At 37.1% G+C, this 18665-nt stretch overlaps 1 protein-coding gene across 3 annotated transcripts; it reads right to left on the bottom strand.

The window, feature by feature from the left end:
• Nucleotides 1-960: 960 nt before the first annotated feature.
• Nucleotides 961-16985, bottom strand: LOC130954422 (jasmonate-induced oxygenase 2-like). 3 transcript variants are annotated; one of them, XR_009076303.1, is made up of 5 exons: nt 16414-16985; nt 15083-15413; nt 12771-12825; nt 12567-12689; nt 9675-9725 (listed from the first exon to the last, which is right to left on the bottom strand). XR_009076303.1 is itself a non-coding variant. In XM_057881159.1 (3 exons), the coding sequence occupies exons 1-3, from the start codon at nt 16917-16919 to the stop codon at nt 1019-1021; spliced, it is 1095 nt and encodes a 364-aa protein (XP_057737142.1). In that variant the 5' UTR covers nt 16920-16985; the 3' UTR covers nt 961-1018. The 3 variants fall into 3 exon arrangements, 2 of the variants coding, with proteins under 2 accessions (XP_057737142.1, XP_057737143.1); XM_057881159.1 differs by lacking the exons at nt 9675-9725; nt 12567-12689; nt 12771-12825 and adding an exon at nt 961-1276; XM_057881160.1 differs by lacking the exons at nt 12567-12689; nt 12771-12825 and having other exon boundaries at nt 9351-9725.
• Between the last annotated feature and the right edge of the window lie 1680 nt (nt 16986-18665).

The raw sequence follows: 18665 nt of genomic DNA, 5'->3' as shown, positions 1-18665 counted from the left end.
ATGGAAGGGACTTTTCGTGTGTTGAAGGATTTCAAGGAAGAGTTGAAGTTCGAAGGACAAAGCATCTCCAAAACTCCAACATATTTCTCATTACTGCACAACAAGTAACACTGTTACTCTCTTTTACTTTTATAATCAAATCTAGTAATTTCACTTATAATCCTATTGGCCTCCTGACTAAGAATAATAAAATAAATATAGCTTGCTTCAAACCAATAGTCTCCGTGGGATCGACCCTTACTCACATAAGGTATTACTTGGGCGACCCAGTGCACTTGCTGGTTAGTTGTGCGGATTACAAATTCGTGCACCAGTCGCCTCAACAGGACTAGGAGGATGACAACGACAACGACTACCAGAATTTTTGGTGATTAGAGTTTTTGTTCTAGACTCTTTGTATCTCTTATTTTTTATTTTTAGTTGTATTTGGTACCCTTGATATCGGATTTACAATTATTGATTTCTATTATTTAAAATTCGACTACTAATTGTGCAAAAAAATTAAATAAAAAAAGAATTTGACCACCTATTGTGTTGAAAAAAATGGATTTACCATCGGATTTACCGGGAGCAACATCCGACAGTAATTAAGTAGGAAAGAAAATAGTGAAGTGCCAAAATTACCAACGAAACTTTTCTGTCAGTAATTACTAACGGAGTAAAAATGAATCCGTTACAGAATCTGACGGTAATTATCGACAGATTAAAAAATCCGACGATAGTTAGTTATCGACGAGAGTTATACTGACAGAAAATTTGCCACTAAATATATTACTAACAACTTCTTTTTATTATTCTGTCAATATATCCGATAATACTCAACATTTTTTTGTAGTACTTATTCTGACAATAAATCTTGAGCAAATTATTGTGTCTTACCTTTTATTAACGCATTTATTAACTTAACACAGAAAATTAATCTAGTAAGATTTTACCACTTATCACTTATTAGCCAATCAACAGCATAGCCATTGTAGATTTGTAGTACAAATCATAGTCTCTGCTGTGAATAATAACTTTAGGCTATCTTAAAGTGATGAATTTGAAGGTTCTCCTCTCTATGTTTCTGGAAATTGCCTTCAAATCTTTTGAGAAGAAACTTCCCTGACCTGTAAGGCCTATATTTTGGAGGGTTGTCTTCATGTATCAGCTCCTTCAATGGCTTCACTTTAGTGTCATGTGCAGGGAACAAGAAGTATGGAATGGAAAACCTTTCCTTCTCCGAGTTAACTATTACTCTGTGTTCCACACTCTCATATGCACCATTGCTCCAAACCTACATATCCCGAACAAAAGAACACAATACTCAATATACATACTAAGAAATAACGGTGCTATGACAAAAATATTAGAATAAACACTCAAATTAGTCTACAAAAATTTTGTAATAAGACATTTTAATTCTTAATAAATTTTTATTATTTTAAATGTCTCTGAGACGGATTGATCCTTTTGTAAAATTTGTCTTATAAAAATATTTGTCGGAATCTAATTGTCTTATAATAAAATTGATAATGAACTTATTTATCCAATGAGCATATTAAAAATTTTATTGAAAGTAATAAATGGATTAATCTGTCCAACAAATATAATTATCAGAAATTTTAAAATAATAAAAATTTATTACAAAATAGATCTAAAATTTATTAGGGACTAATTTGGATATACGCTCTATATATTAATATTAATCAGACTAAGATTTGGTTTGGTAAAACTTTTACTTTTCAAAAGTAACTTATAAAAGTTAATTTTTAAAAGTTAAATTTTTAAAAATTCTAGCATTTATGTTCGGTAACTTAAATTAAAAATGGCTTTTAATAAGCATAAGTAACAACAAATGTGTTTGATAAAATATCTTTTAAATTTTAAAAATACTATAATAAACATTAATGTAAAAATTAAATTTAAATATTAATTAATGAATAAATAGTCAAATTAGTCAATAAAAATTACTCGTTCTCCATATTTGTAACACCCTAATATTCAAATCCTTATGCTCGAGTCATAAGTCAATGAAATTACGGTGGTACGACTCTCAGGTGGATTTTTAATATATAAATATATGTAATTTCGAAAGGAGTATTAATCAAGAAGCCTGAAAAGAGTAGAAATAAAATCGCGAAGACGTATCACTCACGTTTCGACAACGAAAAGATAAAACGTGAAGCCGAAAGCGATATACGGACAAGGCATAAAGGAGATCAAGAGATAGATAACAGATAGATATATATAATCATAAGTAAATAGCCACTAGTCGCGACCCGCGAAGTTTAGGCCGGCTAGGGTACAGTATGAAAGCAGTTGACAACAGTACATCCTAATCTCTCCCAAAAGAAACATAAGAGCCTCTATAGGCAAGTTCCAAAAGAGTTCAATACATAATATAATCTTTTCAAAACAAAAGTGGAGAGATTCTAAGCAAAACACAAAGTAGAGGAAATAAATATCTTCGCCGTCTCTCAGACGAACCACAGCTCGCTTCTGAGCACCTGGACCTGTATCTGAAAAACAAGAGATATATACGGAATGAGAACCCCGGGCCCATGGGTTCCCAGTACGGTAAAAGTGCCAAATAAATCCAATGCACTGCAATAAAAACTCACTAAGCATCCTAAACTCCTTTTCACCAAATATCCAGCCTAGATTCTTACTAATCCATAAATAGGCATCTGACGTAAGGGGATGCTAAATCTAGTTCATATTACACATGTTTTCCCAATCCACTGATTCTTTCACGAATCGGACTCAGAACCACAAGCAAAGCCATTACCAGTTGCTCTGCCTCAGCAGCTCTATATCAATACATCATACCCTCGCCTGGAGCCAGTAAAATCACATCACTACGTCCACCCAGGGGGCTCAAATGATCTCATTCAAAAATCATCATCATTATGCAATCGCATTATCAATTCATCTCATCAAGAACAGCCCCCAACATCCACCAACACCATCATGAGGGATCTCTCAGTTGTACAAACACAAGCAATACAGCCAAGTAATACACAAATAAGGTACAAGTAGAACAAGTAGCAGGTAATCAGGTAACATAGCATATATGATATAGAAATCCAAAACAAATAGGCAAACCCAAACAATTCAAACATATGCAAATGATGTATGCCTGCCCTATGGCTGATGATATCATCTGTCGGTTATCAAGCCAACCCGACGTGTTCGGTAGCTAACCCGGGCACAGTCTCTCTGTTGCGTATTAATATCATTAGAGGGAATATGTGCCCTGTCGCCATTAGAGGGTATCTGCGTCCTGTCGCCATTAGAGGGTATCGGTGCCCTGTCACCCTTACAACCAGAGAGAAAACACAAGTATTGACCCGGAGCAAGCGGGACGAACCACAACCCTTGCTACTACCCAGGTAAACTCGTATCTCAGATAGTGGAAGTGCAATTCACAATTATCAATAATTCAGCATAAACATGCATGAATTCTCATCCATGGATCAACATCCATATCAGCCATCTGGCTCACGGTTAAATCCATAACCAGCCAATATTCATAGCATACACAGCTATTCCGGCTCACGGTTCAATCCAGAACCAGCCAATATTCATAGCATACACAGCTATTCCGGCTCACGGTTCAATCCAGAACCAGCCAATATTCATAAACAATTACGGCCCTTCGGCCAATGGCATAACAAGCACTTCCACCATCATCCTCCACATCTCACATAATCCTCAATGATCCTCATTGATTATTCATTGTTCCCCTTGCTTCACTCGCAAGTTACCTCATTCACTAGCCCTTTTCTAATAGCTAGGCATATCATAAAGATTTAAGATATAAGTGGTGAGATCGGAGGCTTAGAAGTATGAGATTTGGCTTTTAAAACTCAAATATCAACTTTGGCATGAAAACAATGCCACGCGTACGCGTACTCCACGCGCACGCGTGGATGTCCTTAAAAACTCATCGACGCGCAAGCGTCGTGCACGCTAACGCGTGGATTAAAAATTTGCCAAATCGACGCGCACGCGTCAACCACGCGTACGCGTGGATACTCTCGTGCCCCAGGCACAAAGCTGGCACAGTTCTGGCACAACTCTCTGAAAAATGGCTGGGCATTGGGTGCAGCACTATCGGCGCGCCCGCGCACATCACGCGCACGCGTGGATGGCGTTTTCTGAAAGATCGGCGCATACGCGCCAAGTGCGCCCACGCGCAAGGGGTTATTCTGCTAAAAATTTACTAAGTTAAAAACTGCAGAATTCACAGCTTCAACCCCCAATCTTCCGACGGACATAACTTCCTCATTTTAAATCGTTTTTCACCCGTTCTTCGAACGGCATGGACATCCCGGATCCAATTTCATTTCTAAACAGATTTGGCACAAAACAAAGATCCGTAGTCCAAGTTATGTCCCGTCAAGATATGCCCAAAAACCATGTTTTCATATAAAACCACAAAGTGCCATTTTCAAAACAAGCCATTTTCAACTCTTTTCAAAATCAATCAAAACATGCCATTTTCATCCCTTTTCTTTGAAATCAATCAAAATACATCAATTTCAACATCAAGCCTCCTCAACTCACACATTGACACTTTACCACAAATCACAAGACCATCATATAACCATCTTTACCCATTTCAAGCAAATGGCTAAATTCCAAGCATATCAACATGTCCTACATCCTTCCTCATCTCAATTTCCAACAATACTATTTCCAATCAACCATCATTATACATAATCAATATCATAATCACTATCACGTGGTTTCACCCACAAATCAACCTTAATCATTCCTCAAACATATATCACAATATATACCTCTCATGCATTATCATACCATCAAGGCGTCAATAATCATACTCACATATATGACCACATAATAAATCTCAACCAAAATCAAACATACCTCATCTATACAATTTCACCCAAAATTACCAATTTCCACACTTCAACTCCTCAAACCTCATTACCCAATAACCAACCCAATCATTCATACATTCATTATATGAAATTCATCCAATCACTTGTGTCATCATACAATGCACACATCAACTTACCTTCCTTACCTCTTTCCGGCCTCCGGCCCAAAATTTACGGCCTCCGGCCCAATTTCACAATTTAAATGCATAAATCACAAATCAATACTCATTACCCAAAACATCAAATTTTCAATACACCAAGCATACAAGGCCACACAATTCTCAACCCAAATCATCAATTCACATTACATACCAACTATGCATATTAGCATCAACCATTTACACAATCCAAACTTAATCCTAGGGGCATCTAGCCTAGGAATTCTCATCACACCACACGGTACTTAAATGGAACTTAAACCGTACCTCTTGTAGCCAAATCAATTGAGCCTCTTCTTTGGAAGTCTCCACCAACCTTAGCTCCAAGCCTCACCAAAGCTCCACAAGCAATACCAACCTCCCAATTGTGCATCAAAATCACCAAATACACTAACATAACCAATATCACATACATACATCAACCTAGGGCTCATAAGGATGATAAATCACAAGAGTTTGAGCACTTCTTACCTCAGCCCATATGAAGTAGGGATAGAACCCACTTAGAATCCATGTTGGAGTATCCCTAAACACCCAAAATCACAAGATTTCAACACTAACTTCCCAAAAACGTGTAACAGTGGGGAAATTCGAAAACTGGGCAAAGATGAATGGAATACTCACCACAAAACTTAGATAGAATTGTAGAGGATGAGAAGAGCGACGCGTGGCCGCAAACGGCTCGTCAATCGGAGCTCCGTAGCTCAAGTTATGGTGATTTGAAGATCAAAGAGAGTTAGGTTTTCTCTCTTCTCTCCTCTCTTCACTATTTCAGCGCCCCAACCCTTCTCTTTAGGGTAAAATGAGCTGAAATGCTCATAACTAATGTTTATATATGTTGGGTCTTGGGCCCACTTAGGCCCAGTTCACTTATTTTTGTCCGTTGGCCCAATTTTGGACCAAAACCCTTAAGATTAGCGCTCTAAATCGCACTTCAAATATTTCTACCTCTCCTAATTATAATTCCTCATTTCTTAATCTTATTTACCCATAATCAATTTTCTCAGCTGTAGTACCAGACAAATCTCAGCCGGTACTTCCGGTCAAAATTCCACTGCGCGCTTTTACGCAGAAAACTATGTTTTCCGACTCGGAAAAATTCACTGAATCCAAATATCATATTTAAATCATCAAATTCCAATTGCAAAATCTTCCAAACATATTCGCTCCTACTTAACTTATTATTTAATCAATTTCGGTTAGGCCGGGTTTTACATTCTACCCCCCTAACAGAAATTTTCGCCCTCGAAAATTCCATCCATCACTACGAGTACGCGAGCATAGTCTGCCTTTATATCAACGTATAACAGTTCCAAGGTCCTTTTTACTCTGCACGCTTCTGTTGCCGCACTCTGATCTCTCTATCCCTGAGGGTCTCGGTCGTTCGTTCAACGCCGACCAACAGCCTCGTCCCCTACTTTTACCGGCTCATCAACTCACACCCTATTAAATCTCGAATCATGTCATCAATAAGATTGCCATCATCGTTAATCATAGCCATTTTTTTTTCACATCACTATAATCAATCAATGATCATCACCACACCTTAATCATACTCCATCACTATCCTCTCTCTCTCTCTGCCAAGCCAATTCCTCTAATCACAGCTCAACTCCAAGCATAATCTCCAAACTTACTTTCTTATTCTCAAACCCTCAAATTTCTTCATGACTTGCTGATATAAAGCCTCTGGCTTATCAATCAAAAACTCCTTTCATTTCTAGAAACCAAATGAGTTCGGAATAGCGAGTTAACAAAATCATAAGAGTTCGCATTTCCTTTAATAATCTATAAAAGCATTTGAGACACATCTCTTTTGTTAAAATTACTCATATCAAAAATCATCTTCAAAACCAAAACCAACACTCTTTCAAATTCTTGGGGAAAAATTTTCAACAGTACCTCTCCAAAAATTGGAGTTTACCACCCGTCACGGGTTCCCTCAAACCAATCTCAGTACCGCATCAACATTTCAATCTAATGGTTTTCACATTCTTCTTTCAAAACCGATCATTATAAACCTCAATCTAAATCCAAGGTCACCATGACCAAACATCATAGCACTCATCTCTCGAACACAACAACTGGCACTCAATCATCACCTAAATCTAATTGTGCATTAATGAAATTTTCCTCATCCGCTTTAGAACCATCAAAGCTCGCAGCCGCAATCATTCCCAACTATTTGGGGATCATTACTTGCAGTAACCCTCTTAACCCTTCTAGTATTCAAACATAAGATACTATATTAAACTTTTACAACTCTTATTCGTAGCTATCCTGTGTTACTGCTTCCACAAGTTTCCGTTGCTTTATTCTGACCTCTCGTCTAGTACGAGCTTTATCACTTACTTCCTCAAGTACTCAACCACAACTTAGCATGACTGGCATTCATTAGAGTTCTATCTATGATAGCCAAAATCACATACTAACTTAATCGTGCCTTTAGCACGTTGTTACCAATTCCCAAACCGTCAGATCTAACGGTATCCCCCGTTGTTGTAGTGAACACACGACCTTGTTGTTGGCTCTTGGTAGTATTCCGGTTGACCTTCTTAAGACATTTCTAGGACACATGTCCAACTCCTCTGCAACCATGGCAAAGTCCCAATCTACCTCGACACGGAGTTCCCGAATGATGGCTTTGACATCACCCACCAGTCATTCCATTCTGAGGTTGCTTTCCGTTAAAGGCCTACCTAATCATTTATGATCACCAAACCTTTTATTAAGATAACTTAGGGTTATCTAGAACAGATCATAATTTTTCATTCGACCATGTATTACGAGTGAATACCAGCCTTCAGCATTATGTAAAGTGGTAAAGAATTAAGTTATCAGTTTTCTTATTACCTTAGGTACGAAAATCGGACCTGGCAGTCTCCCGATCCTTCCGGTGTGGGCAATCTCTGACCACATGTCCTAGCTTTCCGCAATTGTAACACAAACCCGAACCATAACGACACGGTCTATTTGGGTGATGACCTCCACATCTCTGACAGCTCGAAACATCAGAAGCAGCCGCTGCCCGTTTTCCCTTACCGTTTCTTTGGGACTCCTCACTCGTCGCAAAGTCATTTCGCCTTTGAGGAAAACGTTGTGGGTATCCTCTTCTCTTAAACTCTTGACCCCTTGTTGGGTATTCTTGATTGTGCTCCCTGCGGTGGGACTCCCGACGGTCATTCTTCGCCTCAACAGCCTTCCTCACACATTCTTCAGCAATACGGCTCTTGTTCACAAGTTCGGAGAAGACCCTAATCTCCATCGGTCCAACGGAGTTCAGGATTTCACTTCGAAGTCCTCCCTCATACTTAATACACTTCCATTCCTCAAAGTCTCCTGGAGCTCCCTGACACATGCGGGAAAACCTGAATAGCTCTTCAAATTTGTCTGTATACTCAGATACGGACATAGCACCTTGCTTCAGCTGTAGTAACTCCAATTCCTTGGCTGTTCTGGCGGAATTCGGAAAGTACTTCTTATAGAATTCCACTTGGAAGGCACCCCAGGTGATAGGATCATTCCCCTGCTGCAGGAGGCGTCGAGCCCCTTGCCACCAATGCGATGCTTCCCCCGTGAGCAGATAGGTAGCAAATTCAACACACTGCTCTTCAGGCACCAACTGCGCTTGCAGGGCTCGCTCCATGGCCTGAAACCAAGTGTCAGCTTCAGTCGGATTAGTGGTTCCCTTGAACTTAGGTGGATTAACCTTTAAGAAAGTTGCTAGTGTCATCGGGCCTTGAGCTCCTCTTCCACCATTGCCATTATTGTTTATCTGTTGCCCAAAAGCCTCCGCAGTGGCCTGCATAGCAGCAGCCATATTCTCCAACGCCGCCATAAGGTTTACCGGGTTATTCGGGTTGATTTCCGGTTCCTGAGTACTAGTACGATCTCTCTCACGTCCCCGACCGGGTCCACGAGGCGCCATCTGGTTCCTATACACACCAAACAATCGATATCAAGTTGATCAGTCTCAATATCGGAAGTATAGTGCTTCAAAGTACCAAAGGTACACTCATGAACTTCATGCTAGATGTATCGGTTAGATACCCTAACTAGCACAGGCACAGACTCAGAGTATGCATTGAAGCATAAGCAGTTCCATCCCTCAGGCTCACGAGGACGAACTGCTCTGATACCATAATGTAACACCCTAATATTCAAATCCTTATGCTCGAGTCATAAGTCAATGAAATTACGGTGGTACGACTCTCAGGTGGATTTTTAATATATAAATATATGTAATTTCGAAAGGAGTATTAATCAAGAAGCCTGAAAAGAGTAGAAATAAAATCACGAAGACGTATCACTCACGTTTCGACAACGAAAAGATAAAACGTGAAGCCGAAAGCGATATACGGACAAGGCATAAAGGAGATCAAGAGATAGATAACAGATAGATATATATAATCATAAGGAAATAGCCACTAGTCGCGACCCGCGAAGTTTAGGCCGGCTAGGGTACAGTATGAAAGCAGTTGACAACAGTACATCCTAATCTCTCCCAAAAGAAACATAAGAGCCTCTATAGGCAAGTTCCAAAAGAGTTCAATACATAATATAATCTTTTCAAAACAAAAGTGGAGAGATTCTAAGCAAAACACAAAGTAGAGGAAATAAATATCTTCGCCGTCTCTCAGACGAACCACAGCTCGCTTCTGAGCACCTGGACCTGTATCTGAAAAACAAGAGATATATACGGAATGAGAACCCCGGGCCCATGGGTTCCCAGTACGGTAAAAGTGCCAAATAAATCCAATGCACTGCAATAAAAACTCACTAAGCATCCTAAACTCCTTTTCACCAAATATCCAGCCTAGATTCTTACTAATCCATAAATAGGCATCTGACGTAAGGGGATGCTAAATCTAGTTCATATTACACATGTTTTCCCAATCCACTGATTCTTTCACGAATCGGACTCAGAACCACAAGCAAAGCCATTACCAGTTGCTCTGCCTCAGCAGCTCTATATCAATACATCATACCCTCGCCTGGAGCCAGTGAAATCACATCACTACGTCCACCCAGGGGGCTCAAATGATCTCATTCAAAAATCATCATCATTATGCAATCGCATTATCAATTCATCTCATCAAGAACAGCCCCCAACATCCACCAACACCATCATGAGGGATCTCTCAGTTGTACAAACACAAGCAATACAGTCAAGTAATACACAAATAAGGTACAAGTAGAACAAGTAGCAGGTAATTAGGTAACATAGCATATATGATATAGAAATTCAAAACAAATAGGCAAACCCAAACAATTCAAACATATGCAAATGATGTATGCCTGCCCTATGGCTGATGATATCATCTGTCGGTTATCAAGCCAACCCGACGTGTCCGGTAGCTAACCCGGGCACAGTCTCTCTATTGCGTATTAATATCATTAGAGGGAATATGTGCCCTGTCACCATTAGAGGGTATCTGCGCCCTGTCGCCATTAGAGGGTATCTGCGCCCTGTCGCCATTAGAGGGTATCGGTGCCCTGTCACCCTTACAACCAGAGAGAAAACACAAGTATTGACCCGGAGCAAGCGGGACGAACCACAACCCTTGCTACTACCCAGGTAAACTCGTATCTCAGATAGTGGAAGTGCAATTCACAATTATCAATAATTCAGCATAAACATGCATGAATTCTCATCCATGGATCAACATCCATATCAGCCATCCGGCTCACGGTTAAATCCATAACCAGCCAATATTCATAGCATACACAGCTATTCCGGCTCACGGTTCAATCCAAAACCAGCCAATATTCATAGCATACACAGCTATTCCGGCTCACGGTTCAATCCAGAACCAGCCAATATTCATAAACAATTACGGCCCTTCGGCCAATGGCATAACAAGCACTTCCACCATCATCCTCCACATCTCACATAATCCTCAATGATCCTCATTGATTATTCATTGTTCCCCTTGCTTCACTCGCAAGTTACCTCATTCACTAGCCCTTTTCTAATAGCTAGGCATATCATAAAGATTTAAGATATAAGTGGTGAGATCGGAGGCTTAGAAGTATGAGATTTGGCTTTTAAAACTCAAATATCAACTTTGGCATGAAAACAATGCCACGCGTACGCGTACTCCACGCGCACGCGTGGATGTCCTTAAAAACTCATCGACGCGCAAGCGTCGTGCACGCTAACGCGTGGATTAAAAATTTGCCAAATCGACGCGCACGCGTCAACCACGCGTACGCGTGGATACTCTCGTGCCCCAGGCACAAAGCTGGCACAGTTCTGGCACAACTCTCTGAAAAATGGCTGGGCATTGGGTGCAGCACTATCGGCGCGCCCGCGCACATCACGCGCACGCGTGGATGGCGTTTTCTGAAAGATCGGCGCATACGCGCCAAGTGCGCCCACGCGCAAGGGGTTATTCTGCTAAAAATTTACTAAGTTAAAAACTGCAGAATTCACAGCTTCAACCCCCAATCTTCCGACGGACATAACTTCCTCATTTTAAATCGTTTTTCACCCGTTCTTCGAACGGCATGGACATCCCGGATCCAATTTCATTTCTAAACAGATTTGGCACAAAACAAAGATCCGTAGTCCAAGTTATGTCCCGTCAAGATATGCCCAAAAACCATGTTTTTCATATAAAACCACAAAGTGCCATTTTCAAAACAAGCCATTTTCAACTCTTTTCAAAATCAATCAAAACATGCCATTTTCATCCCTTTTCTTTGAAATCAATCAAAATACATCAATTTCAACATCAAGCCTCCTCAACTCACACATTGACACTTTACCACAAATCACAAGACCATCATATAACCATCTTTACCCATTTCAAGCAAATGGCTAAATTCCAAGCATATCAACATGTCCTACATCCTTCCTCATCTCAATTTCCAACAATACTATTTCCAATCAACCATCATTATACATAATCAATATCATAATCACTATCACGTGGTTCCACCCACAAATCAACCTTAATCATTCCTCAAACATATATCACAATATATACCTCTCATGCATTATCATACCATCAAGGCGTCAATAATCATACTCACATATATGACCACATAATAAATCTCAACCAAAATCAAACATACCTCATCTATACAATTTCACCCAAAATTACCAATTTCCACACTTCAACTCCTCAAACCTCATTACCCAATAACCAACCCAATCATTCATACATTCATTATATGAAATTCATCCAATCACTTGTGTCATCATACAATGCACACATCAACTTACCTTCCTTACCTCTTTCCGGCCTCCGGCCCAAAATTTACGGCCTCCGGCCCAATTTCACAATTTAAATGCATAAATCACAAATCAATACTCATTACCCAAAACATCAAATTTTCAATACACCAAGCATACAAGGCCACACAATTCTCAACCCAAATCATCAATTCACATTACATACCAACTATGCATATTAGCATCAACCATTTACACAATCCAAACTTAATCCTAGGGGCATCTAGCCTAGGAATTCTCATCACACCACACGGTACTTAAATGGAACTTAAACCGTACCTCTTGTAGCCAAATCAATTGAGCCTCTTCTTTGGAAGTCTCCACCAACCTTAGCTCCAAGCCTCATCAAAGCTCCACAAGCAATACCAACCTCCCAATTGTGCATCAAAATCACCAAATACACTAACATAACCAATATCACATACATACATCAACCTAGGGCTCATAAGGATGATAAATCACAAGAGTTTGAGCACTTCTTACCTCAGCCCATATGAAGTAGGGATAGAACCCACTTAGAATCCATGTTGGAGTATCCCTAAACACCCAAAATCACAAGATTTCAACACTAACTTCCCAAAAACGTGTAACAGTGGGGAAATTCGAAAACTGGGCAGAGATGAATGGAATACTCACCACAAAACTTAGATAGAATTGTAGAGGATGAGAAGAGCGACGCGTGGCCGCAAACGGCTCGTCAATCGGAGCTCCGTAGCTCAAGTTATGGTGATTTGAAGATCAAAGAGAGTTAGGTTTTCTCTCTTCTCTCCTCTCTTCACTATTTCAGCGCCCCAACCCTTCTCTTTAGGGTAAAATGAGCTGAAATGCTCATAACTAATGTTTATATATGTTGGGTCTTGGGCCCACTTAGGCCCAGTTCACTTATTTTTGTCCGTTGGCCCAATTTTGGACCAAAACCCTTAAGATTAGCGCTCTAAATCGCACTTCAAATATTTCTACCTCTCCTAATTATAATTTCTCATTTTTTAATCTTATTTACCCATAATCAATTTTCTCAGCTGTAGTACCAGACAAATCTCAGCCGGTACTTCCGGTCAAAATTCCACTGCGCGCTTTTACGCAGAAAACTATGTTTTCCGACTCGGAAAAATTCACTGAATCCAAATATCATATTTAAATCATCAAATTCCAATTGCAAAATCTTCCAACCATATTCGCTCCTACTTAACTTATTATTTAATCAATTTCGGTTAGGCCGGGTTTTACAATATTAGTCCCCTAAAAGTTTTTTTTTAATCAAGTTCATCATTTAAAGATTTTAAACTAGTCATGTTAGTCATTTCATTACTTTCTTTATTGATGGTGTCAAAATTTATTAATATGTCACATTAAGTGACATCTCAACACACACCTAAGAGTCTAAATTGATTATTAACATAATAAGTTTATAAAATTATATCAAATCAATCCTAAATTGAAGAATTTTAATACTTCAAATTTTCTCTTCAATTAGGTTTTGATTTAATCTAATTTCATAAACTTATTATATTAATAGTCAATTAAGACTCCTAGGTGTATGTTGGGATGTTTCTTAACGTGTTACATTAGCAAATTTTAACACAGAAAAACTAACATGACTAATTTGAAATCTTTGAATGACAAATTTGATTAAAAAAATCTTTTGAGAGTTAAGTTAGAGAATGAATAATCTTTTAGGACTAATTTAACCATTTACTCATTAATTAATATACAAAGTTATATTAAACTTTTTAATTTTAATAAATACAAACCAACTTTGAAAAGTTTCTTCTTAAGTGCTTTGAAAAACACTCTTATCTATTAAAAGTTGCACGAATAATAAGTACACAAATTTTTTTTAATTTACCAAATACAAAATTAAGTGCTTGCAAGCAGGGACGGACATACGGGGGGCGAGTGGAGGTCTTGGCCCCCCAACTTTAAAAAAAAAAGATTAATAGCAATAAGTTATTAAATATGATTTAATTTTTTAAAAATTTATTTAGTATTTAGTTTAATATAAATAAAAGTCCAATCTAACTTAAATATCAATTATTTCTAATATCTAAAAAGTAAGTAACAATATTTAAAAAATTTGAAAATATATTATTACTAATATTTTTAAATTAAATAAAATTTTTCAAATCTCATAAAGTATATATTTTTTTCTTCTTGTGAGCGTCCTTCTTGATTTATTTGGTATTAATTTTCTATGTTTCAACTACTACAACTGGGAGATCTTTTTCAGCTATGAATGTTATGAAGAATAACTCAGAAACAAAATGAAAGATGAATTTCTTGCTAATTGTCTTTTAATTATATTAAAAAAATTGTTAAAAAATTTGACACAGATTCTATTATCGATGAATTTTATGATATGAAAAATCGGCCACTTCGTTAATAAAAAATACATACATATTTTTTGTATTTTAAAATATATTCTCTATCGATATATTTTTGTAATACATTTTACATTATATAACTTTTTGCATAAATTTTTAATATTATATATGTTATTGGCCCCATAACAATATTTCTGAATCCCTAGATATATTTTTGTAATACATTTTACATTATATAATTTTTTTCATAAATTTTTAATATTATATATGTTATTAGCCCCATAACAATATTTTTGAATCCGTCCCTACTTGCAAGCACCTTTTTAAAAAATTTTACCAAATCAAACCTAAACCACAAACAAATTTTCAACGTTAGAGTCTATAGAAAACAAAACAAAATGCTCCCTCTGTCATCTTGAATCAGCATATCAAATATGGAATCTAAATATGTATAGAGTATGGTGAGATTGGCACCTGAATAATATCAGCGAGATTGATGATATAAGCATGTGGGATTGGTTCAACGTTGATCCATTCTTGGTCGTGCGTCTTGCGTTTGACTTGAAGACCTCCAACATCGTCTTGGGCAAGAATGGTTAAGGCACCAGAGTCCTTGTGTGGACCCACCCCAAGAGCTAGGTGAGAGTAAGGGCATGGAGGATAATAGTTCAATCGAACAAAACTTGTTTGGTCTCCGAAGAATTCTTCGAACCTCTTAGATTCAAGTCCCAAGCTCAGAGCAATCAGCTCCAACAATTTGTAGCTCAGCTTTTCCATCTCCTTGATATACTCCTTTAGTATATCTCTAAATATCATTTTGAAATAACAAAAAAAAATCTCAATTCAATTTTATAGTTAGATTTTTCTTTATCTATAAGTGGCTAAGACTTGTAAATATGATGCAAAATATAATAATTTGTGTACCCATATTCCTTATTAAAATATTATTTACACCCCCAAAATCACTATATATTTGATAACTTATTTTTTGTGTATACATAGCATAATTATAATTTATATATACAAATTTTATGCAATATTAATATAAAATTATATTAATTTATACAAAATAAATAGACAAAAATATACGTAAAAAAATTTGAGATAAACAAAAATATACATCAAAATTTATAAATATTAAAATATACCTTTAATTCTTACCAACTTTATTAACACTATGACATTTTTAGGTTAATATTTTTTATATGAAAAATATATTGGTAATTTTGTTAAAAATGAAATTATTTGGTGTAATTATAAGTAAGCAAATTTTGCAAGGGAAAAGTCAATAAACAGATTTGTCATATTGGCAACAAGCAGAATATATGTTAGACACGTGTCATTATCCTAGTAATATATAAGGTGTGTGTTAAACATGTGGCAACATCCTGACAACACACGAGATGCATATTGAACATCTTTTGTATACATCTATAATACTATAATACATTTTAAATATCAATATTTAACTAAAATACTATCTTCATCTCTATATTAAAAATAATTTCTGATATTTTTATCCATAAAAAATATTCTTCCGAGTGTAGTTTAATAGTAAGGGTTTAGGGTTTATGAATCTTTTGTGTGGTCTAAACTCTTTCATGTGCATATGGCCATATGTGCAGAGTTTAGTGTTGGTCAACTGTAACTAAAAGTCGTTGACGCAGTAACATTTTTGTAACATTAATCCATTAATTTAGTGACAATTTTTCCGTCTATGGATATGCATGCATTATACAACGAACAAGAGAAGTTAAAAAGAAAAGTAAATCACTAATTTATACGAGGAGAATGAATGAATATACCTGAAGTGTGGAGGGTATTGAGGATTTTTATTAGTCCAATGAAGGATTCGATCATCGTGTTCATCAGAAGTGAGGGGAAAAAGAGTCGGTTCTTTGGCTAGAAAATCAAAGACTTCCTTCCAATCCCTAACGTTCTTTGTGTGCTCAGTGTCATAGTAACCGCTGGCAGACGTTTCATCTCTGCTAACTTTCTTCTTATCTTGCAAGCTCTGAGCAAAGAAGCTCTTGGAAGCTTCCAGAAGGTTCCGCCTCAGAGAGAGGGGCACACCATGGTTTGTTACTTGGAAGAATCCCCATTCCTTGCACGCGCTTCCGATCTCCTTCACCAGCGCGTCGATGGAAGAAAGAGAAGGGTTGTTTGATGTTACAGGGGAGAGGTCTATGACTGGAATCCCTTGTCCTTCAATGGTGGAGAGACTTGGCCTGTGTTCTGGTTCTTGGATGAATGCTTGGTCAACGTCAATTGTCCCCATGGCTTGTGATGACGATGATGATGATTCATTCATTCATTTATTTGAATGCTTTATCACAATAACTGATCAATTTTATACTCTTTGTAGATACATTCAGACATAACGTATCTGGACACAATTTGATGAAACAGAATGAATTATTGTTGTGATATATTTATAAGCTAATTTGAATGCATTAATAGTGTCTGTGGAAAGGATAAGATAAAGAGCATTAGAAAAAAAAAATTTGTGTATATTTAAATTGAATAGAATAATATAACATAAGATGATATTTATAAGTATTAAAAAAAATTAAAATAATAAAAATATAATATCTTATAATAAATATCTATAAATATTTAGATATGTTAAATAATTTTAATAAAAATTAATTGATTATAATATATTCTAACATTGTCAAATATAAAATAGGACAATTTATCTTGATAAGTCAACAAGTGTAAAAAATTACACTAATTAGCCAAAAGCAAAACTGATTCATAAATCAATTAGAGGCATAATTCTATGTAGTTCGAATTAGGGTAATTCGAATTCCTTCCTCAATATAATTCGAATCAGACATACACGCACACATCCACTAATTTGAATCAATCTGATTCGAATTACACACACGCAATCCAATGTAATTCGAATTGGGGTGATTCGAATTATACAGGGTTAGACATGTATAAATATGGTGTGAACATGAATTGATTTCATTAGAGTCAGAAAATGGCTAGTAAAGAGAGTTTTGTAGTGTTTATTCATCACAGAGGATCGATTAAGAGGAAAACACGATCTGGTGTGAAGTTTACTGATACGGATCCTCTTAGTATTTTTATGAAGCCTACGACGAGCTATGATGACTTTGTGAATTCTATACTACAGAAACTTGGAGTGCAAGGCGTGAAGTATGATTGTTTCACGATAGGGAGTGATGAGGACTTGCAAGTCCTATTTCATTGTCGTCGGCAGTTTTCCGAAGTTAAGACACCTAAGTTGATGGCGAAGTTGGTTGATGTGGTATCTAGCTCGAGGGGTTCGAACCGGAATACCCACACTTTAGGCACGGTAGCCGGTTCTAGCTCCAGACCTATTGGTGCATCTTCATCCGTCCCAGTGAATAAACTTCCGGACAAATCTATCACCTCGTCATCGTTCGCTGTTGATCTCAACTGTAGTGGAGGCGGAGAGGTTGGTATCGTGGATAAAGTGTGTGTGTGTGTGTAATTTTAATCACCTCAATTCGAATTACTTTGAATTGCGCGTGTGTAATTCGAATCACCCTGATTCGAATTAGTGTGTGTAATTCGAATCAGGTTGATTCGAATTAGTGGGTGTGTGCGTGTGTGTCATTCGATTCAGACTGATTCAAATTACATAGAGTATGAAGTTCAAATTATCCTAATTCAAACTACATAGAAATACCACTCTAGTTGATTCATGAACCGATTTTACATTTGGCTGATTGGTGTAATTTTATTCCCTCATTGACTTAGTTGAGTGAATTGTCCTATAAAATATCTATTTTAAAGACAAACGAAAAAGGCCCAACCCCAAAGGAGAAAAAATTCCTTGTGTCTCAGGACTTACTTGGGAGGAAGTCTTTGTCTTGTGGCGGTGTTTTATCTCATGTCAATATATTGAATTATTGATGGCTATTTAATTAGGCAACTACTTTAATGAAGATGTTAAAAATATTTTTTTATGATGATTTTTGTTTAAAAAGTATAATTTATTTGTTTGGTCACACTTTAAATAAAAGTAACATTTTTATAATATTTGAAAATTAAGTTCTAT

Source organism: Arachis stenosperma, chromosome 10, assembly GCF_014773155.1.
Source record: "Arachis stenosperma cultivar V10309 chromosome 10, arast.V10309.gnm1.PFL2, whole genome shotgun sequence".
NCBI classification, from domain to species: Eukaryota; Viridiplantae; Streptophyta; class Magnoliopsida; order Fabales; family Fabaceae; genus Arachis; species Arachis stenosperma.
This window is presented reverse-complemented; position numbering and strand designations above follow the sequence as displayed.